Genomic DNA, 24,370 nt, shown 5'->3' with positions numbered 1-24,370 from the left:
GTGCTGTGCGCTATTTTTGTGCCATTTGGTACTAGTCTAAAACACCAGGAGGCGCTATAATAGTAGTTTTTTCCACAAATCGCATGCTTCAGCTCAATGCATTCAAATCGTGCTACAAACATTAGCACAGGTGCTGCAGCGTTGTAAAATATAGCCCGTGTCATTTCCCCCCCCCCCCCCATTTACACTAGCTTTTGTGTTTTCTTATTATTATAGATTCTATGTTATAAAAGATTCTGTGGCATTAGCTTGGACTTTCGTTTAAATTAAACGTAGTTTAATCAAATCACAGACACAAGGTAACCATAATCCATTTCGCGATCATGTATTCTTACTTATCATTCATTCATTTAATATATTATTTTATTTTTATTTAGACTTCTTTTATAGTTTTTTGTGTGTGTGTGAATATATTTGATATTTTCAGCGAGCACACTCTACATCCCATTTACATTGTATCAGCGAAGCTGGCGACGCGACAAAACTAGAACGCTCCCTCACTCGTTTGCAGTGTAACGGGACACTCCGATGAGCTGTGTGATGTCACAGGAAACCCGTTACACACACTCCTTTGCTGCTTCAGGGGCCTCAACTCATCACCGAGAACACCTCCCAGTACACACTACACACAGCCACAGCGGACAACGGAGGACCGATCAAACAAGGTAAGAGCGAGAATTTATTAATTTATTAATTAACACATGTCAACATGTAGATTTCGGCTACTCTTACGACGCTTATTCCCTTTTCATGTTTTCTAAATAAACTCATTGCGCACTTGCGCAAACTTTAGTACATCCTGATGTGCCATTGCTCACAACTGAAATAGAAAACTTATTTAAATTAGGCCTATTATTTTTTGAACTAATTAAACTCTGTTTCATTACATTCATTACGCTAACAGCAAGATGTTAGCGTAATGAATCACTCTAAAGCATGGTTTATTAATTTGCTTGTTATTGAGGAACCTTTTAAAGCTTGAAAGGTTCAGGTATAGCCCACCAGCTTAGACGAAATCACCTTTTTCTAGTCAAGACTGACAGTTTCGTAAATTATCTTAATTTCAATAAAATGTTTAAATTGTACATTCAGTGTTCAGAGTGATAACATTTGCAATAACATTTAAACATTATACAACAATAAAACTGTCATTTTCAAAATACTAACAGTAGTGGCAGACTGATTTATCGGTTAATCTGTCAAAATAATCAATAGCCTATTTGGCCATTTTAAGGTTATCATCGGCAGTGCTTATTAATTGTGCCAGACTGGACAATTAACTGCGGACAGCTTTGTCATGTGTGTTTATTTAAATTGGGCAATTATTTGCTGCTATTAAACTATAATTGTCAGAATTACAGTCCCGGTGACACCCTAAATGCCACCATCTGCCACCAAAAAATAAAAAAATAAAACCCTATCAGCTGGCCACTAATTAACTTTGATGTTTTTTAATTGAAAATTAAAGTTTGTAGCTGTGTTCTGAATAATGAATATCTCGAACACTTGATTAAGTATAAATAAATACTGTGAGCACAAGTTTTAAAGAAGACCAGTTTTAAGAAAAATCATAATAGTGTATTAACATATTTCACTGGACTTGTGTTGGAGGGTTTTGACCATTCATATTATTTTGACTTATATTAAGATTTGACATACAGTATAACTGTTATATAGATATTTACTGCTTACACAATTTACATTACATTTAAAGGATTTTATTGTTTGTTATTATGATGTTAACGTGGAATGCGCAAATTAAGTTTATGGCAAACCTTTTTAAAAAGGCTTGAGATTCCAGCTATATTGAAATTTCTTTAGAAATGACTGAATGATTTTAGTCAAATTATAACTATTTGAATTTAGCCAAAGTTAATATACACATAATTTCTGCTTAATACCACTTTGTGCTGTGTCACTTTAAGATAAATCCAATCCATAAGTGAAGAGTGGAAAAATTATGTGTTATATCATGGGTGTATCCTAAACGGACATGAGTTAAACTAACTGTCATTGTGCTTCCTGATTGAAGGTCTGGAGGGTGGCTTTTTGTGACCAGGCCCAGTAGAGAGAAAGTGAGGGAGGGAATCGAGGGTTTGGGTATGAGAGAGAGAGGGGTCTCTGGGAATGTCACATCTATAAACCACTCCTTTAGCTTTACAGGAAGGGCAAAAAGTTATCATGTTTCAGCCCTCTGTTTTTTCACCAAGTTCTGGGGTCATCCAATCATCCAAAATGTCTAGGAAAACACTTTATTTTCACATTCCTTTTGGAATGACATGTGATTTATGCCTATACTGCCAACACCTGAATGGTACAAGATTTATAGCTGTTTTTCCTCTCTCAAAGTTTTATTAAGTAGTTTTATGGTCTGTTTTTGTATTTCTTTCATTATGTCACTTTATTTTTAAAGTAGATGAACAGCGGTTTATTGTGAAAGAAAACGTCAAGAGAATGTTCAGCCGATTAAGAAATGTTATTTATCAAGGCGCAATTAATAGATGCTGCTAATATTTCATAGTTCCACAGACAGTCATCCGCCTTTTACATATGTTGATCGAAGTTAATGAAGAAACCTCACTATAACTTCTATATTTCCTTCTGAGCTTTGGTTCTCAAAGTATTCATTGTAGAAAGACAATGTCACCGCTCTGATATCTTTGTATATGGGCAGCTGACGAATAATATGTTTATCAAGATTGTAGGTGCAAATAAACTGTCCAGTGAAATGACAAATTAATTTTGCGCAGTACACTCTTAAAAAAAGGTTCCAAAAGGGTGTTTTCACAGCAATGCCATTGAAGAACCATTTCAGGTTCCCCAAAGAACCTTTAAAGAACCATGTTTTCTTAGTATAAAGAACATTTTAATAATCTAAAGAACCTTTTTCCTCTACAAAGAACCATTTTGTGCAATGGAAAGGTTCCATGGATGTTAAAGGTTCTTTATGGAACCATTTATGCCAGTGAAGAACCTTAATTTTTAAGAGTGTACAAATATGTAGTTCTCACTAAATGGCTGCCTGTTAATCTGGAATGAAGGACTGAGAGTGGATCTGTCAGGGTCAACGCTGATGACCCAAAAACACTTAAATTCTTTAAATGTTAAATTGTTTAGACAAATATTTTCTGCAAATAGAACAGGCACCAAATTAGCTGAACTAGAAACAACTGGACACACACTGAAGAATAGTGACCATGATGTTAGGATTACAAATGACGCAATTGACTACTGTTTTCAAACAGGTTTCCCGAACACTGGGTGACTGGAGAAAGGTCCGGCCCCAAACTCATGACTGGGTGACTGGAGAAAGGTCCGGCCCCAAACTCATGCCATTGTTTGTGCCAACATTATGTTGAGCTGGCTGGGATTTTCAAATCAAGCAATATTGAAAGTATCATAATGTTTACACTCTTAATAGAGACATTCATTAAGCGTTGAACTACAACAGTCTTGACTTGTGCAGTTTTCTGAATTAAATAATCTACAGACTCTGACCTACTGATTCAGACGGAAAGTCTTAGTCATTTTACAGTGAAATTTCTGGAGGAGTAATTTGTCATAGTTCTCATTCTGGACAGAAAACAAGGCGTACGGTGTCCCACCAAAAACATTTAGTGACTTCAGCCACAGTTAAAAATGTGTGACAGTCACTGCATTTAGATTAGATTACATCTATCCAAGTGCATTTTAAACAAAACAAAAAGATGTTTGCTTTAAATGAAAAAATAATAGATGTGTGGTAGGTTCAAAATATAAAATGTAGGTTGTCAAACTTAATAGAATTTGTTCACAGTTTATGTGGTAACACTGCTTAGACATCATTTAACAGGACTTCTTCCTCCATTAATGCAGTTTCATGTAATTAAAACAGATAAAGCAAGGTGAACTCTATATACAGTATAATACATTTAGTATTATTTATGAATTCATATATTGGTATCATTACAGTAGTGCGACAAAAAGTCTTGCACAGAAATTTCTTCAGAAGTCACAATAATTGCCATTTTGCATCAAGAAATATTTTCTATCCAAATGGAAGTTATAAAAAAAACCACACGTACGTTAATTTACTTTGTCTGGACTTCTGGGAAGCATGTTCATTTTCAAGACTAAAGACAAATCCAAATGGATAATTTTCCACATATGAGTCTAGTCATGTGGTTTCGGGTCCTCATCCAAGCAGGAAATGTTTGGAGGCCGAACAAAAGAATCACATGACGTTTCAGCCCCTTGGCCATGGCCATACCGACAGGTATTAATTTAAAAAGGAAATAACAGCAGAATCAAGGCAGATGTTAAAGATGTTTTGGAATGCTCTGATAGTTCCACATGGAACACCATAAAAAGAATAAACCGGGGTTGTGTATAATCAGACTGTAGTCCAGGATGTCATAAAATATTAGCATGTAAAAATAGTAAATTCTGTTTGCAAGCAACTTTATTGTGGCTATAACAGATCTTCCTAAGCTTTGAAGCTGATTTATGATGTTATCTGTATCGAGCAAGCCAAAACCGCCATGGTGAACCGTGTAATGCATGTTTAATGATGCCGCCTTGCCTTTTGTGGTGATTATCGGCCTCCTGATGGACTGAAATTTTATGTAAAGCAGACTTTGATTTCTGCCCCCCTTCTCCAGCTTAACAACAGTGCTATCACTGCACTCCTGGGAGCGGAATAGGTCGACAGTTCACCTGGCTCTCTGGAAATGAAAATTTACCAACAGAAATTCTTTTGGGAAATCTCTAATTTTGTTTTTATTTTGGCTCACCTTCTATACTCTTTGTTTGGTTAAGAAATAACCTAAATCTACTAGCAAAGTGTCCATAACTCTATTTTTTGGATGTATAATAATCTCTGTTTGCTTTCAGCTGAAGCATTCCGATCATTTGGATACACAAAAGCCAAACAGTGGAACCATGTTTGGATGCTGGATTACCTCATTTCTCTTACTGTTGGCAACCTCTGAGGTATGTTTGTCATAAACAATGTTTTATAAATATTATGTACAGGTTTATATATTTTTATAAGGGAACCCTCAAGTTGTTCTAAACTTGTATTAATTTCTTTCTTGTGCTGAACTCAAAATAAGATATTTTGAAGAATGTGGGTAACCAAGCAGGTTCTGGTCCCCATTGACTTCCATAGTAATTTTTTAAATATAATATGGATGTCCCTGGGGACCAGCAACTGTTTGGTTCCCAACATTCTTCAAATTTTGTTCAAAAAAAGAAAGAACTTCATGCAGAACAACTTGAGGGTGAGTAAATGATGACAACTTTTCATTTGAATCCCTTTAAGTATAACAAAACAAATGTAGGCTATTAGAATCAGGAGTATGCAAGAATTAAGGTTTATGTATCTGCCATTCTCTATTGTTCATCAGCTAATGTCATTGTTGATCTCTTTTCTACATATTTTTCAACAGTTTTTTGTGGTGGTCCTCTCAGAGAACAACACTGGAGGTACGGCACAAAAGAGTCCCCATGATTTAGATTTCTCTCGCCACAATATTTTGAACGCCCAGTTTGAATGTTTCCAGAAGATTATGAAAGACACGAATCACAACAGAACAGGTGAGAAGTTCTTATTTTACAAAGATTCTTGACTATGAGCAATGGCTATAAACTATGCTCAGACATATCGTTTGTTGGATCTAGAACAATATTCAGAATCTCAGATCAGCATCTTTAAGTTAAGCCCATTTAACATTTTAAACAAGACGTTTGAAAGCGTTCATGCAGGTTTTGTCTACCTAACAGTTTGGTTTTTATAAAGATTTTTTTATCAAGACTTTTGCCATTGTACTTTGGGTTTGTTGTTTAGTAAAGGCCTGCTAGTCATGGCAGTTGCGGAATTCCACTGAAAAAGGGGGGGTTATTTTCTGCCCTCGGTCAATCTCTGACTTGGATGCTCGTAAGAACATTAGGGGACCGAAACCGCATGATGTTTTGTCACATCATCCTGAAAATTACGGGAAAGCTCTTATGTGAAAGGATGATTGAATGGAAACATTCTGTGGTTCATTGCTGTGTATGAGACACAAGTTACAGTTGAAGGACGACAGATGAAGCTTGACACAAGGGGAGGAGGATGTTCCATGACAGCTGGTAAAAGCTTTTTGGCAAGGACCCCGAAAACTGACGATCTATTTGGAACGGAAAGACCTTCCTAAAATATAATGGCACATATAGATTTTGTGTGGAAACTGTACTGTTTGTACTAAGCCAAAACAAATGATTAAACTATTATCTGTAAAATAGTTTTACTTTGTGATAAGTTTGCAGTGTATCTTTTTTCTACACATTTTTTTTTAACCTAATATTATAATAGAAACATTTTAATTAAGTTTTATTGTGCATTTAGCTTAGTTCCATGTGGAAAAACTCGAAAGGTTATTATTATTAGGTTTTTTTATTGTCTGTAGTCTTTTTTTATTTATTTATTATTCTACTGCAGTCTTGTTTGAGAAGACAAGAACCAGACACCAAATACTAAGACCCTGCCAAGATATTTTATGTGGTTTTAGAGTCGGCATGAAACGGAAGTTGTGATTAGTGTTTTCTTCCCTATTGTGACATATATCCGAATGAAACAGTTTCTCAAACAATGTAGGGCGGGACTTGATTTTGTCCACTAGGAAATGATTGGATGGTTGTGGTTTGCTATTGCTGGGATCTCATGTGAGTGACAGGTTGTCCCACCTTCACACCAGTAAACACATTATCAGAGAAGATGCAATAATGTCGCTGCAAGAGGGTGGGGAAGCTATTCTGATTAAAGAATACAAGGTCAACATTTTTTTTTTATAAAATTAAAAAACTGCAATAAAAATAAGATTAGTCAATTTTGATTTCACGGTGACTTTAAGAAGTCTTAAAACCAATACCACATGATTTAGATTCCAACTATGAATTTATTAATAACTGCAAATGACTCTATTGCAGAGGGTTCTATGTGTAAACGGACTTGGGATGGATGGCTGTGCTGGGAGGATATGGACGCAGGATTCACTTCAGCCCAGCACTGTCCAGGCTACTATACTGACTTTGATACCTCAGGTGAGTCCCACGTAAGACTTTTATCTTGCCGTTGAATAAAGGTTACTTCTTATACATAAACGTGTTATTCAAAGCCTAACTGATTAACAAATTGTTCTTTAACAGAAATGGCGACGAAGATTTGTACTGATTCAGGCCATTGGTTCATTCACCCAGAGAGTAACAAAACATGGACAAATTACACAGACTGTAAGCACAAGTCTAATGATCACAAAAGGGTGAGCTCTAATTTAGCTTTACACCATGTCCTGGAGACCCCAGTTGTCCATTCTATCTTCATAATTCACACACTTCTGCTTTACACACACTACCGGTCAAAAGTTTGGAATAATTCAGATTTTTTTTAGTCTCTTATCCTCAACAAAGCTATTTATTCGATAAAAGAACAGCAAAAACAGGAATATTGTGAAATATTATTAAAATATTAATGTGTGTGCAGGGAAAAGTGGTTGATGATAAGTCTGCTCTACCTGTTGATTATAATTGTGTTCTTTCTTTTCTTTGTAATGCTTAAAAAGAGTCAATCCCTCATGTATGAGAGGAGTCTGTCATTAAAAGTGTGGAATACAGACTTGTCGTTGTCAAACTCTCGGATTCCATGGATATCCGTGTAAAGCGTTACAAGTCTTCAGATTTTTTGTGTGTTTTTGAAAGAAGTCTCTTATGCTCACCAAGGCTGCATTTATTTGGTGCATTAATACTGTGAAATATTATTACAATTTAAAATAACTGTCATATTTAAAAATGTATTCCTGTGATGTCAAAGCTGAATTTTCACTTTTGACTGGTAGTGTAATTTTTTTCTCTTGCTCATATTGAATGGTTAATTTTGTATATATAACTTTTCTTTTTCTTTTTTCTTTTTTTTAGACAGCATTTAATCTCTACTATTTGGTTTTGATTGGTCATGGATTGTCGCTGATATCTTTGTTTACTTCCCTGGGGATATTTTTCTATTTTAAGTAAGTCGCATGAAAAAATCTTATTGCCATATCATAAAAACTTACCTTTTCACCCAGTCTAATATAGTTTGCTGTTTTTTCCCCACTCAGGAGCTTAAGTTGCCAAAGGATAACTCTACACAAGAATCTCTTCTTCTCCTTTGTGCTGAACTCGGTTATAACCATCATCTTTTTCACTTGTGTTGTAAACAACCAAGAATTAACCCAAGCCAATCCAGTAAGTGTACAAATAGAATAATGGGCTTTCATGTCATGCACAATGTGACCAGGAACGTGCATCAAGAAAGTGAACAGGGTCATATTAACACATATTGATGTGTTTTCTCCCAGGTGAGCTGTAAACTGTCCGTGTTTATTCATCATTATCTCCTGGGCTGTAACTACTTCTGGATGTTGTGTGAAGGGATCTACCTGCACACCCTCATTGTAGTGGCAGTGTTTGCTGAGAAACAGCAACTCATGTGGTATTACCTTCTAGGATGGGGTATGTTTCTTTAATCAACTTCCCAAAATGCACCAAAATGAACTGGATTTCTGTTTGATCAATGTTGCTGTTTCATTAACATTTTTAATAATTATATCCTTTTCAAATGTTTTCCAGGCTTCCCGTTAATACCTGCACTTATACATGCAGTATCCCGAAGTTATTACTACAATGACAGGTGAGTTAAATCCAAAAGACATGACAAGAAATGTAACAATTCTGATCTTGCTTAATGATTCTGGTTCCATAGTGATTCCATTAAAGGGCTAGTTCACCCAAAAATGAACATTCTGTCATCATTTGCTTTTTTTGGGTGAACTATCCCTTTAACATTTCTTTTGAGGAAGCATCCCTCCCCCTTTATAAGTGGTTGTAGTTTTATACTGAGCAACAGTACTATTTTTTTTATATATTACCATCATTTTTTTTTATCATATAGAATGCATATGTTATTTAAAGTTACATATACAGTATAAGTATGTCTGTGTGTGTGTATATATATATATATATACTACCGCTCAAAAGTTTGGAATAATTTAGATTTTTGGGTGTTTTTGAAATAAGTCTCTTGTGCTCACCAAGGCTGCTTTAATTTGATGGAAAAAAATTGTAAAGCTGTGAAATATTATTACAATATAAAATAACTAAAAATGTAATTTATTCCTGTCATGACAAAGCTGAATTTTCTAGACTCCCCATCATCCCGTCCCATCTTCTGTCAGAAATACACTGACCAGGCAGAGGCTCTGTAGAACATCTTGTGAAATCATAGCAATGATGTCACTGAACATTTAATGAAGTATTCATGCTTTCATTGGTTCTGCTTTCTGAACTTTTCTCACACTTTTGTCCACAGCTGTTGGATAAGCTCGAACACTTCTCTGCTCTACATTATTCATGGGCCCATCTGTGCAGCCCTGTTGGTAAGTCTGATTTCTTTTTATTTGTGCGTTCTTTCTCTATTTTGTTTTCTCACACTTTATCTCTCTTGTTTATCTTCTACTCACCCTTGCCAATGTGTGTGTATCTGCATGATCTTGTTTCAAAAAATCAACTTAAGCTCTGGCATTCGGCCATTTTTAATCAAAGTGCCGTGTTCTCTTTGTTGTTTTTGTTGGGCTCATATGTGATATATTATTATACAGCCCATAAAATGCTTGGATTGACTTCTGCAATGCTGGAATTGCCAGTTTAAAGCTGATTTTGTGTCATTATAAACTGTTATTGCTGTTTACAGGGCCATTTAGACATTCAGAATGGTGCTTGATGATGAATATAGACTGGGTCAATGACCAAAATTTCAAACTATTTGGTCCACCACCAATCTTAAATATATATGCTTATAGACCTTATAAATATTCCGGGTCTACTTGACAATTGTTATGACATCCGCTTCAAACATTACACCGCTCATGACAACTTTCGTTAACTAGTAAGTAAAGTAAATAAGTAAATCCACTTCACCAGCTAATTACTCTTCAACAGCAATGCTATAGAAATATACAGAGCTACCACCAAATGGAAGTTCAAACACAAACTTCTAAAGATGAATGTGCCTGTTTCTCTGGCACATAAGGTTTTTTATATCTTTGGCTCTTTATATGACAATTTACAGGTATTATGACAGACTATAACATAATCCAAACTTTAGAATTCTGCTTTGAATCCATGATAGAATGTACAGTGTGGCCAAAATACTTTTTGAGGTACTGCAGTTATGTTTCTCTCTCTTCATAGTTGTTTTTTTCTCTGCTTGTTGTTCTTAGGTTAACCTCTTCTTCCTTTTAAACATTGTGAGAGTGTTGATCACAAAGCTGAAGGTGACCCACCAGGCTGAATCCAGTCTGTACATGAGGGCCGTCAGGGCCACTTTAATCCTTGTACCTCTGCTGGGCATTCAGTATTTACTGCTGCCCTACAAACCCAACGGACGGCTCGCCTCCGAGATATTTATGCACACAATGAACATACTTTTGCATTACCAGGTAGGTGTTGTCAACATCAGGCAAGGGATCAAATTTAAAATGATTTATCAGTTAATAACGTATTGGTGCCTTTTACTATATTTTTATACATTAATTAATCTATCTAAATGTATTTGTTTCTATCTAAAAAGTGATACCTTTACATTTTTATTTATTAATTAATCAGTGGTGGAAAGAGTACTGAAAAAACATACTCAAGTAAAAGTACCATTACCTTCTAAAAAATGTAGTGTGAGTAAAAAGTACTTGTCCAAAAAAGTAGCTTATTTAAAAGTATTCATGAGTAGTGAGTAGTGAGTACTGAGCTGTGGATTCTACCCCTTATAGTAAACACTATACACTACAATTAATAAATTAAAAGAACATTGTACATACTGTAATACACATTATATTTTGTTCTTTGTCAGAAAGATTGAATAATATATCATCCATCTTTTTAAAATACATCAAAACAGTACACTCATCACCATTTAAATCATATTGTTTGAAACAAACAAAAAACATTTAAAATAAGGCATAAGGCCACTGAGCCTGAGCATGCTATTGTTGCACATAAAATATCAATGTTCATAACTGTGCGAATAATTCAAAAAACCCTTTAGAAACTCATATGATAGATCAGCATCACACATCATGAGATGAGTTAAATAGAGAGATTAAAAAATACCCAATTTCTCTACAAAACGGTACCAGTTTTTCTGTTTTGATAAAGAAATGAGAATCCCTAATATTATCAGATTACCTCACCTAATGCACTGAAAAAAGCTAAGATAGTGAGCTAACACTAATTACACTGTAATTCCATGCCATTAAATATGTACAATTTAAATGTAAATGCACATTGTTCTAGAAGGGGGGTATCATTCCTTACATTTTACACGGCTCATTTACTCACATTGTAATGCTGATAATATAATTTGTAAGGAAAATTGTGCATTAAAAAGGGAAGTTATATCCAGGAAACTTTTACAAAAGAAACAAACACACACACACACACACAAACAAATGCGTCTCTGTAGTCTCGGCGAAGCTGTTTTATCAGCAGCATCCACACACACACACACAAACAAAAGTTGAACATGAAAAATGTTTTTGCTCAAGTGCACTTGCCAAATGAAGACGGATTATATGAAATGGATTAAAAAAAAAAAGAAAAGTTTATTAACGAGCTCTAGTCACGCACTGACAGAAACGCAGAGTTAAAGGGTTAGTTCACCCAAAAATGAAAATTCTGTCAGTAATTACTCACCCTCATGTTGTTCCAACCGCGTAAGACCTTCGTTCATCTTCGGAACACAAATTAAGATATTTTTGATGAAATCTGAGTGCTGGATCACTTCTCCATAGGCTGCTAGGTGACCGAAACCTGCTGGCCCAGAAAAGTTATTAAAGAGATCGTTAATATAGTCCAAGTGACTACAGTGGCTCAATCTTAAGTATTCTTCTGAAGTAAATGGGAGCGGGAATTCACCACATTATGAACTCGGCATTTGAGGTATTTGTACGCAGTACCCCCAACCTCACACCAAATGTCAGGCCCTGTTGATAGGCTAGCCTATATAAATATTATAGTAAGCAGAAATGTACCTTGCATATTAGAGGAAGACGCTGCAGATATCTCAATTGAATTGATGCTTGAAGAATGCACTTCCACAGCAGCCGTGAGTAGGCTAGCGGTTAAAGTTTTCTATGCAGAATTTGATTTGATGACAGTCACGAGACCGATTATTACTTGATCCAATCACGTTGATGGATAAAAATAAAATTTAAAAACGAGCATGTAATGAGTAGCGACCACAAACAGAAGGAAAATAGCGGAATAAAAGTACCGATACATCACTTAAAATGTACTCAAGTAAAAGTAAAATTACACAATTTTTAAACTACTCAAAAAAGTAACATTTCTGAAAAAAACTACTTAATTACAGTAACATGAGTATTTGTAATCCGTTACTTCACACCCCTGTAATTAATACATTAATAATTATTCTGTTAATTTTATATTTAAGTGGAACACATACACATTGGTTTACGCTAGAAATATTCTGTAACTGAGGACTATAAAATATATATTTTTTTCCCCACAGGGCCTTTTGGTTGCCACTATATTTTGCTTTTTCAATAGCGAGGTAAGCTGCTTTTTCCCCCCTACAATTTCAATGCAATGTTTTCCTCAAAGCATAAAGATATTTGGCATTATACTTAATATATTCCTCTCTTTTATTTGTTTAGGTGCAAGGTGTTTTGCGAAGGCACTGGAGCCAGTACCGCTACCGCATGCAGTTTGGCAGCACATTTCCGATCACAGACCACCTGCGTTCCGCATCCTACACGGCCTCCTCCATGACAGAAGTCCATAGATGTTACAGCATCGACAGCCACATGGAGACTCTAAACGGCAAGAGTTTTCACAATCTGGAGACCACCATTCTCCGATCAGACAACCTGTACATGTGAGAAACTCTTTGACTTCTGGGAGATCAGCCTCATGGAGAGCACCACTGACTGAGATGTGTGCCTACTGGACAAATATCGGGACACTTTGGACTGTAAACCCCAAGAAGCCTTTCATTTTTCCCTACAGGCATCATTGATCTCCAGTTTATGGATGGGAACTGGAGAAAATACTGTATTTTATTTGGAATATTAAAGTCACGTGAACATTTTCCACGGTGATCCAGTGAAACACTATGGAGAACCTCACACATGGTCAGTCTTTCTGATTCTTTGATTGAAATGGAGGTCAAGTTGGATATTATATGGGTGAAACTATGACCTGAAGAACATTCCTTAATGAAGCTTTATTCTGTATGGCACTGTGTTGATTAATTGAAGGTTGAGCCACCCTGATTCATTGGATGATGGTTGTTACATATATGGATCTATGGATTATTCTGGCTCAAAGAATCTCTAGTACAAGAATGGAATAAACAGTGGAAGACACAAAATCAATAGGATGTGATTCCAGAAGATACTGATGACCTCGTCCTGCTCTTTTTGTTCATCCTGAACTTCATCTTGTTATCAGTTATGAGATTAATTTTATGTGAAATTTTAATCCACATACAGGGCAATATTGACAATATATTCTCTATATGCAAAATGTGTTGTTGTCTCTTAGGAGTACTGAGTTTGAATATGTATATATATATAATATTTGATTAAAGAAACCAAAACAAAATAGAGTTACTGTCATTAAAATCTAGACTCAGTGTAAACATACATTTCCCTGCTAAAAGACTATCAGATCTTGGATAGATTAGGATAAACCAGTCTGGACTAGCATGTCAGTTCCTGCTGGCCTGACACGTCCTTTCAGCAGGGTTATCTTATTCACTTTTGATTCATCTAAACATCTTTCTTAAACTAATTTATCTGTAGTTCATATGAATCTTGGTGTAGGTGAGTCTTGTTCTTCAAGGCCAAGTTACATTAGCACTTGTGGGTTTACAGTTTTTGGAGATCTGCAGATCTACAAACAGATGAGGTCTCTAAGTGTCTCTATGTCTGGAACATACAGATGCATTTAGCGCTTTTTCAACTGTTGTTTCTTAAAATATGTTATTATGTGCACATGCTGGATAAATAAACATTCCTATTTTGAGGTGTAAATGCATTTCTACATCTGTGTCTTATGCATGTTTGCATGGTTGTACTGTGTATAGAAATATTGGAAAAACATTACAATAAGGTCCCATTCATTAACATTAGTTATTGCATTAGTTAACATGAACTAAGAATGAGCAAAATATTTTTTTTACATCATTTATCCAATTCATTGTTTGTTCATGTAAGTTCACAGTGCATAACTATTGTTAGCGATAAATTGTAATAAATGTTGAAATTAACATTAACTAAGATTAACTAATGCTTTAGACCAGCTAACTATTATCAGAACTTTAGATAATGTTCTGGCAAGGTTGTCTCAAAGTTATGAACAAATGTTCTTTCAGTAAATGTTAATACAATGTTTGTACAAAGTTATCTGGTATGGTTTCATAATGTTCTCAAAATGTTAGCACAAAAACATTATTTATACATTGGTCATGGAGCATTTTCCCCCCTGATGTTTTAGTTGGACGTTTGTCTAACGTTTTAGATTGTCTTAATTGTTTTATAATGTTCAGAGAAGATTCAAAAGTAACATTCCCATACTGTCTGAAGAATGTTTTCTTAATGTTCGCATAACCAAGGAAAAAAAGTTTTAAAATATTCCGAAATAATATATTTTTATAACTTAATGGGAACATATTTTTGTTAGCTGGGGAAGTATTGTTCATTGTTTGTTCATACTAGTTAACTAATGTTAACAAATGAAATCTTATTGTAACGTGTTACCAAAATATTTAAAGCTTCAGTAGGACTTTCCTTTCTTTTCAGACATTAAAAAGGTTCAGTTCAAGGCTGTTTGTTTGAATCTGATGTTTTACAGTAGAACTGTCAAAAAAACTGATATGATATTATTGGTTAGTCATAATGACACCTGGAACATTTCAGACGTATAAATCTGTAAAAATTTACTTCTTTGATCACTGTTTTGAAAAGAATGTTGAAAACATTGTGTCACTGTAGATGTACTCTGATGAAAGTATAAGCGGTTAAATTCAGGTATCCTGCTGAATAGACCAGCATGAATGTCCACTTGTTGCTGTAGTCAGTTACTATAACTGGATAAATTTAGATTATGTCAGTCAGCTCTGTTCCTGTTTATTCTCCAACTTCCTATATAAATAATCATATTCATTTACATAAGAGAATTATGAAAAGCTGCTTTTCAGTCATAATAAACACATATGCCTCTACAAATGTGACAAATATTATTGAAGTAAATCTTTTAGATTATAGCAGTTAGCGCAGTTCCCACTGGAGTACTGTTTTTAAATGTGTTCTGTTAAAGGCAGCAGATTACTAAAGATACTGTTGGAGGTCACTTCACAAAGGGATATGTGACTGCTCCAACAGGATGTGTAACTTCCTCACTGATACACACATAGAAGCATGCACACACACTGTGGAAAAAAAAGTTGCTGAAGTAAACAGTGTGCAGCTGACATGTGTCTCTGCCTCGGGGAACAGCACAGGAAGAAGCCTCGGATTTGGTGCTGCCACACACTATGGGGTCTCTCTTCTCGCTCACTTTCTCTCTAAATGTGTGTGTGTTATTCTGTAAAATCTACAGTTATCAGAGTTTGCAGAGATTGATGTTCTGTGATTGTTTGCATTGGTTCCATATGCGGTGTAGGGGCTCAGGGGGAAAGGGCCCTCCCTTGTCATCAGCTCTACTCTCAGCAGAGGAATTGCACGCATAAGGACCTGAAGCAAGTGCAGGCAATGGGCCTCAAACCATTTCCAACCCAAGAGAATAGTTAAAAATGTGTTTTCACTTGTGAATGAATCATTTTAAATGAATCATTGAGGGCAAAGTTAAAATATCATCTTCAAAATTACAATGAAAACCCTGCTTAATAATGTGGAGCACTAATGTGCACCTTTACGCACATGACCCTAGCAGACAAATAATTGATCCTTCTGTCTAAAAGTAGCAGTAGATTCTATGTAGAACTTTAAAGCACGTACAGGGCAGAAAGATTAACTCTCCCATCGATATTAGAGTGGGAAGAGGGCAGTTGAAAGGCAGCCAGATTAATGGACTCACAGATTGTGGTAATAAAACCTTGGGAAGAAAGGCCGAATTAGTTCAAAGAACGACCCCTGAATACTCCGGTAACCAGCGCAAGCATGACTCATTAACTGACAGGGCATGAAGCTCACCGACATGTTTAGCGGAAGCAACAGCCAGAAGAAATGCCACTTTCAAGGACAATCACAGGGACGCCCAGTGGTTCAAATGGTAGTGCACAAAGGAATTAGAGTACAAGTCCCACACAGGAGTAAAACGAACAGGCTTTCAATGCCGTGCTCCCTTCAAAAAACTACCAACAAGGTTATGAGATCGCAAAGAAGAACCATCAACTGGAGCATGATGAGCAGAACATACACTTTTAAAGGAACACTCCACCGTTTTTTGAAATAGGGCTTATTCACTTTCTTTCCTACATTTAGATAGGTGGGCAAATGCATTTTTGTCTCAGTGCATGCATTGTTTTAGTTTGACAGGGTCGGCGCTAGCTTAGCTTAGCATAATGAATGGAATCCTTTGTTGCCAGCTAGCATGTCCTGAGTAAAAGTGATATAAAATTTTTTTAAAACCCACCTAATTACTTCTTGTGGTCTGCATATTCACAACAAGTACAAATAGTGATGCAGATTAACACTAGGCGATTTCCTAGTGTTAATCTGTGTAGGAAAAGTACTTTCGGTACAGTACAGTGAACTGGATCAATTCCTCGATCCTCACACCAAGAAGAAAAAATCCTCCAGCGAGCAGCATAAAGCTGATGTGTTAAAGCAGCCCTGGCATTACCAATGGTGTTGATTACTGCTGGTTCACAATCCACTAACAGTTTAACAATCCACTAACACAATCCACTAACAGTTTAACAGTCCACAGACCCAAAGCTTTAGACGAGCCGGATCCGGAAGCCAAATTCGGCATTCGTTTAGCTGAGAGAGGAGATCCCTTCTGATGGGAGGCTGCCATGGTTGGCCCTGCAAAAGATTCAGAAGAAGAGGAAACCATGGCCTGGTTGGCCATCGAGGTTCTACTAAATGTACCCTGTATTTGAAAAGGAACATTTGGTGTAGTGTCTACCATAGCAGTGGAAAAGGAGGAATGCAGACAACAGGCAACATGGCCACTCGTGGGTTAATGCATCCTATTCCAGTGGGCTGGACGCCTCGGTCCTCGCAAACCACCAGCAGCAATAAGTGGTCAGTTCTGACACAAACAGATCCACCTCTTTCTTGTCGTATCGCTGCCTTCAACTGCACTACATCCGAGTGAAGCCTCCATTCCCCCGAATAGCAGATCCCTGGACAGAGCATCCGCCACTTGATTGTCCGCTCCTGGGAGATGAACCGCTCTTATTAAACCCAGTCTGAGGATCTTGCGAGTTAGCTGTAAAGATGCGAGAGACCTGGTGCCGCCCTGATGATTCAAATGAAATCTTCACAGCTCTTTTTAGTTGCACCGAGATAGTTATGGGGAGGGGCAAGGTGCATGCCTAGAGAGAGGGAGAGAAGGGAGGGGGGAGTTAAGACGCCTCCTGATACCTGTGTTTCAGGTTGTAAACATTCAGTGAATAAACAATGACCTTTTGGGCTGTTTGTGAACTGAATCTTTGTCTCCTGGATTTCTTCTATGGAAGTGCACGATGCCACAACACCATGGTCAGTCTGAATATACAATTCTGATTGACTGGAAGATGTGCAATAAAACCATTTAATGCTCAGGTATTTCCAAGTCAGTTTAATCACCATTTTATATTAATGCACAGAATGCACACAGATGCATACTTCACTCGCGCTTTTTTCATTGAAGCACACACACATACGTCACTCTAAAATCACGCTGCACACACACAGAAACATTCAGGAGCACACAAACTGTGACTTTTAGTAATAAAATAGCTTGGCTACTGAAACGCTACATTATATTTCTCAGCAACAAGGGGGTAACATCGCTTGTTTTGAAGTAATTAAACTCACAGATTCGGTTTTTAATAGAGATTGAACAGACGGGTAATTCACACCCGCATCTCTCATCTCTCTCTCTTGATAATTAATTAAAATATATCCTATAATTCAATCATTAAAATAAATGTAATCTTACGCACTACTTTATCTCTGTGTCTGATTCAAAGCGGGCAGAATGCTATCTAACAAGCCGTAACTGAAAACCGTACTTTTTAGCCTTCCGGTCAAATATTACGCTGCAAACATCAATAACAGCTTTAAGTTGTCAATGCAGACAAATGACCATGGTATAAGCAGTTTAAGTAATTTTTTATTCACGTCGGGCGGTTCTTTGCCTCCACATCAAGTCTTTTTCAACTCAAATTCACTGTGTTCACCAACAGAAAGCTGTTTTGCTTGAAAGTGACTTCTGTGTGAGCTGTGCTTCATAAATCACTAAGCTAAAGTAGACAATGGACATTTTTTGCCCATTTTGCTAATGTGACCACAATCTAGAGCAGCTTTTGTTTCAAACATGTCTTAGATGACTAAAATTGTTACATCTAATATTTAGATAGCTCTAGTGCAAAATTATAGTATAAAAATCCAAATAAAATTAGAATTAGCTGTTTGTAATCTATTCACTAGGAGTTGATTAAAGAATGGAAAAGCACAGCTTCTCAGGACAGAGAAGCTGTTCTTTTCCATTCTTTAATCAACTCTTTTGGCAGAGGACTGCATCACTTCCCTTTTCTATAATTGTTTCTGCTTGAACTTCTGCACCCATCCCGCATTCACAGACGTCGCTGACTCTTCAAGAACACTCTGGTTTCACTGGACCAACAGTCATAGACATTTAGACATAATTTTCATAATCTAAAAGAATTTGTGAATTGGCTGTAAGAATTAAGAAAAGTGTAGAGAGGTAAAAAAGCAATGAACAGCACATTATCAAGTTTGTCTGGTGGCTTTGTCTTTGTTTATCACGTGTTTAGTTTATGCTGGTGATGTCATATCATATTTGTTTATTGAGAGCTTGTGAAAATGATTTATTGCTTTATTGCAATGTTCTCATTGTGAGAGCCTTCCAAATATTGTGATCCAAATACTAGAAAATTCTTTGTTAAAACCATAATCATTCATCATCGTCATAACAATCCAGCACAGTCCGTCAGTAGCCTACGTTACCTAATTCCATGAAATTTAATATGTGAGATGGTTTGTTTTTATTTTTTGCATTTTTTAGTTTTAGTTTCACTGTAATTTTTTAATTATTCATTTTTTTTTTTTCATGACCAATAGTCAATGAGTCAATTCTTGCTGGTCTGGGTAACAGGATCATACTGCTTAAGCTCATTCTGAAATACCCTTTGTGTTCATATACTCACTGTTTATGAATGATTGAGTAATTGTAAGGATGAAGATGATAGCTGAAGCTCATCAAAAATAAGCAACAAAGTTGGATAAGTGATCTTCCTCTGATTGTGTGTGCTTACTGGCAGTCTGCTCTGTTTTCAAAGAACACTGATTACTAAGCACCCAACTCATTGTTCGGTTAAGAGGATTTAAAAGTGTTCAAGTTTCCTGCTAGATTCTCAGTATTAATTCATTAATTTATGGTCCGTGCACTGAAGCACTGAGCATTTCCCATGAACCTTGAACATGATTCACGCAATGATTTCATCTTTATAACCTTGCTAAGGTAAAGTAACACATTTTGTTAAAAAAATGACAAATTGACTCCTGAAAGATGATATTACATTCAATAACCCAACATAAAGGCATACATAGGAGTATTGTAAGTTGAAAAGTTCATTTAAATTGCATCTTCATTGCCAGAGTACAGTAAATATCTAATTACTTTAACTGTATAACATATGGGAGACCAGGGAAATTTATTGGGCTTTATCTCAATAAGTCCAATAACACAAATGAATGTATAGTTGAAAACCATCTTAAATTGGCACAAACTGTCACATGTTTTTGAAAGTTTTAATTTTATAGAATTTATTTATTAAATGTATATATATTTTTTTTTTTTTGGGCCAAAACAATTGTTCATACAATTGACGAAAGGATGTATTTATAAAAAGTCCTCACATCTGTTGTAAAAAATGTTTATGATGTAAAAAATTTAACAAATATGAATCAGGTCAGAAATTTTGCACCTTTAATCTAAAAATTACAACCCATGCAATGCCACTGAAAACATCTAGGTTACATATGGTAACCCTCGTTCCCTGAAGGAGGGAAAAAAGACGCCACGTCAAGACCGACGAATAGGAATCTCGCTAGAGAGGGTGTCTACTACTTCGAGTGAAACGAAATAAGCCAATGCACATTGGCGTGCAATCATTTGCATCAGCTGTTCAGCCACACAGCACGGGTATATAATGAGCAGAAGGTGCGATTGCACTTCAGTTTTTTGCTGAGGAGCCGAGCCGATAAGCTGGGTGCCCCAGCGGGCCGCAGCAGATGTAGCAACGGAATGTGGCGTCTCCGTTCCCTCCTTCAGTGAACGAGGGTTACCATATGTAACCTAGACGTTCCTCTTCATTCGGTCAGTCGACGCCACGTCAAGACCGACGAATAGGAATCCCTACCAAAGGGTCATAGCTGCTGACCCCATCCAGCGCCCTGTGCAAGCCTCTTGCCCCTTCTTGCCTGGAAGGACGATAGGAAAGGGCTTACACAGAGTATATCTGTCACTGTTGTTCCGTGATAACCCATACAGTGAGATTATTGGATTACACTAGGAAAGCGTGCCCTTCTGTTAGGAAGGAGAACGCTGCGGAACCCACATTCTTCCCCGAAGGAGTTATGTGGAGATATACATATGGACTAACCCAAAGGTTGTACTGCATATGAATACTGGGTGACTTAGCCCAAGGGAAAGACACGGGCTTCCGTTTAGGATGCAACGCCTATCATGGAGTGAGCATGCAACCTGAGCGGGCAGGGCACGCCTTGTGCTTGATAAGCCAAGGCGATGGCATCCACTATCCAGTGGGCCATCCTCTGCTTGGAGGCAGCCTTTCCCTTCTGCTGGCCTCCGTAACAGACAAAGAGCTGGTCTGAGGTCCTGAGACTTTGAGTTCTGTCCACGTACAGACACAGAACGCGGACAGGACAGAGCAAAGCCAGGGCTGAGTCTGTCTCCTCCAGGGGCAGCGCTTGCAGGTTCACCACCTGGTCCCTGAAGGGAGTGGTAGGAACCTTGGGCACATAGCCAGGCTGGGGTACAACATGGTTGTCACCTGGCCCGAACCCTAGGCACGATTCGTCGACCGAAAATGCCTGCATGTCCCTTACCCTCTTGATAGAGGCCAGTGCAACCAGCAGCAAAGTCTTCATGGAGAGAAGCTTTAAGTCTGCTGATTGCAAAGGCTCAAAGGGAGCATCCTGGAGTGCTTGAAGCACCAGGGAAAGGTCCCAAAAGGGAATGGTGGGGGGTCGAGGAGGATTCAACCGTCTCGCCCCCCTAAGGAACCTGACAACCTGGTTGTGCTTTCCTACTGTTTTGCCATCTATGTGGTTGTGATATGCTGAAATAGCAGCAGCATGTACTTTGAGGGTGGAGGGAGACAGCCTTCTCTCCAACCCCTGCTGCAAGAAGGAAAGCACGGACCCTATCGAACATCTTCGGTGAACACCACTCGACGAATAGGTTCCACTTCAAGGAGTGCACACGTCTCGTAGACGGCGCCTGCGCTGAAGTGATGGTGTTAAGTACCTCTGGGGGTAAGTCACCTAGAACCTCCGCGGGCACGGGTGCCATAGGGTGCCCCATCTCTGAGTCAGAAGGTCCTTCCTCAGAGGAATGGGCCAGGGAGGGACTGTCTCGAGGAGCATGAGTTCTGGGAACCAGGTCCGGGTGGGCCAATGGGGTGCCACCAGAAGGACCTGCTCCTCGTTCTCCCTGACTTTGCACAGGGTCTGTGCAAGTAGGCTCACTGGGGGAAACGCATATTTGTGGAGGCCCCGGGGCCAGCTGTGTGCCAGTGCGTACGTGCCGAGTGTTCCCTCGGTCAGGAGGTAAAACAACTGGCAGTGGGAAGTCTCTGAGGAGGCAAACAGGTCTACCTGAGCCTCCTTGAACGCTCTCCAGATCAGCTGAACCGCCTGGGGGTGGAGTCGCCATTTTCCCGGGAGCACAGCTTGTGATAGCTCGTCGGCCACACGATTGAGCACTCCGGGGACATACATGGCCCGAAGTGACCTCAGATGCTTCTGACTCCAGAGGAGGAAATGGCGGGCAAGTTGCGACATGCAACGGGAGCGTAGATCACCTTGTCGGTTGAACGAGGGTTCTAACCACGGGCTGAAGGTCTGGCGGCACGCTGGTGTGATTGTCACCCGGTGAGTGCCGTGATGCCGCGGCTATCTCAGGACTTGGCCGTGAAGCCAGTGCTGAAGCGGTCTCATATGGAGCAGCCCGAGCGGTGTCACCGCTGCTGCCACTGCCATATGCCTCAGGAGCCTCTGAAAAAATTTCAGTGGGACTGCCGTCCTGCCTTTGAACGTGTTCAAGCAGATCAGCTCCGACTGAGCGCGTTCCTCTGTGAGGCGCGCTGTCTGCGCGACCGAATCCAACTCCATAACGAGAAAAGAGATCCACTGCATGGGGGAGAGTTTACTCTTTTCCCAGTTGACCTGAAGACCCAACTGGCTGAGGTGCCTAAGTAACTGATCTCGAGAATGTGCTAGTATGAGCCAGTCATCGAGATAGTTGAGGATGCGAACGCCTTGTTCTCTCATGGGAACAAGGGCCCCCTCCGTGACTTACGTGAAGACATGGGGAGACAGGGACAGCCCGAAGGGCAGGACCTTGGACTGATATGCTCGACCCTCGAACGCAAAGCACAGAAACAGCCTGTGTCGAAGGAGAATCGAGACATGAAAGTACGTGTCCTTCAGGTCGATCGCTGCCAACCAATCTCGGGGACTTTCTTGGGTACAATGAAGTAGGGACTGTAGTGCCCTGACCTCATATTGGCTGGAGGGACCGGCTCTATCGTGTCCTTCACCAGTAGGACTGCGATCTCTACGCTCGCAAGACATGGGCATGAGCTAATCTCACTGTAGTGGAGTGGATAGCCCAAAACTTGGGGGACGCCGGGCGAACTTAATTGCATTTGGTGAGGATCCCTGCCCAAGATGGTTGCTCCACATGACGATGGACACGGGCGAGATGCAACCTGCTTGCTCTTCGACTCATTCCCTTTGGCGGGGGTAATGACCATCGACACAATGGCTGAAGAGTGAAGAGTAATCCTAAAACTCGTCACAACACGAGTTAGTCTGGTTCACGTAGCATAGTTAGCCCTTCTAACGGCTCGCCTTAACGTGTGAAGCCTGACGTTGACTTGACGCCACTAAAGATCCTACCGTCTTAATTTAATACGCGATAGTCCGAACAGAATAGCTCGGACACTATTCTGAATTTTTGCAATGTCACTCAACACAATCCAATCCAACTGCTGTTGTGTTTTGTGGCATAATCCAATGACGGTCCACCTGTTGAGCAGTTTAGCGAAATCAGCAGCAGCAAATTCGGATGTGCTGAGAGAGCTTGTAGTCCCACTCAGGAGGAAAGCGGGAACAATCTTGATAGGGATCGACTTGAGTGATATAGATGGGTCAAAGACAGACGTGGTGTCACAGGAGCAGTGGTGTAGTCTACGTGATACGCAGGTATACGCCGTATACCCACTAGAAAAGGCCAAGGATTTCCGTATACCCACTTAAAAAATCGTGAGGATACGTAACAACTTCGTTTTGTGTCAGAACTTTCACTTTCATTCATAAATTCACCCCGTCTGTGTTTGCGAAGCGACACCGAATCGCGGAATCCAGTCACAAATGGAGCTTTCTAAGCGAACGTCACCGAATTTGGCTATTTTTGAATGAATAAATCAAAAGTAGGGCTGTACAATGAATCAAATCTCGATATGGACTAGTGTCTGTGAATATTAAAGTTAAAAGAGACTGCAATTGTTCTCCGCGTCTCTGGGATGAATGAGCGCTCAGTGTGTGCTCCACTACACACACACACACACACACACTGAAGCACGCGTGATCACGCTCGTGGTGTTTTCAACGTTTCACTGTATTGAGACATGAGCTACTACATGTGCACTTCATCGCAGAGCTGCTATGAGAGTCACTTCACGAGAATTTCACCATTTCATTTGATAAAAGTCATTCATTCGTTTCATATACAAACACATAGAAACTGTTATGTCTTTACGACAACCTGTCAAAATAAAAGTTCGGTATAACTTGAAGAAATTATAACAGAA

The 24,370-nt window shown here is 38.6% G+C and overlaps 1 protein-coding gene across 1 annotated transcript; it reads left to right on the top strand.

Moving 5' to 3' along the window:
* Positions 1–522: 522 nt before the first annotated feature.
* Positions 523–14,896, top strand: calcrlb (calcitonin receptor-like b). Its single transcript, XM_084129956.1, has 13 exons — positions 523–665; positions 4,873–4,971; positions 5,430–5,577; positions 6,949–7,062; positions 7,168–7,280; positions 7,933–8,024; positions 8,115–8,241; positions 8,355–8,508; positions 8,626–8,686; positions 9,365–9,431; positions 10,275–10,493; positions 12,581–12,622; positions 12,726–14,896. The coding sequence occupies exons 2-13, from the start codon at positions 4,921–4,923 to the stop codon at positions 12,948–12,950; spliced, it is 1,413 nt and encodes a 470-aa protein (XP_083986082.1). The 5' UTR covers positions 523–665; positions 4,873–4,920; the 3' UTR covers positions 12,951–14,896.
* The last annotated feature ends 9,474 nt before the right edge of the window (positions 14,897–24,370 follow it).

The sequence above is a fragment of the Abramis brama genome (assembly GCF_963993115.1).
Source record: "Abramis brama genome assembly, chromosome: 11".
Lineage (NCBI taxonomy): Eukaryota > Metazoa > Chordata > Actinopteri > Cypriniformes > Leuciscidae > Abramis > Abramis brama.
This window is presented reverse-complemented; position numbering and strand designations above follow the sequence as displayed.

Excerpts from the sequence above, each read along its gene's own strand:
- calcrlb (XM_084129956.1), top strand. The coding sequence starts at position 4,921 with ATGTTTGGATGCTGGATTACCTCATTTCTCTTACTGTTGGCAACCTCT. Across the intron at positions 8,242-8,354 it reads AATTAACCCAAGCCAATCCA|GTGAGCTGTAAACTGTCCGT; the intron begins GTAAGTGTACAA and ends GTTTTCTCCCAG. Across the intron at positions 12,623-12,725 it reads TTTGCTTTTTCAATAGCGAG|GTGCAAGGTGTTTTGCGAAG; the intron begins GTAAGCTGCTTT and ends TTATTTGTTTAG.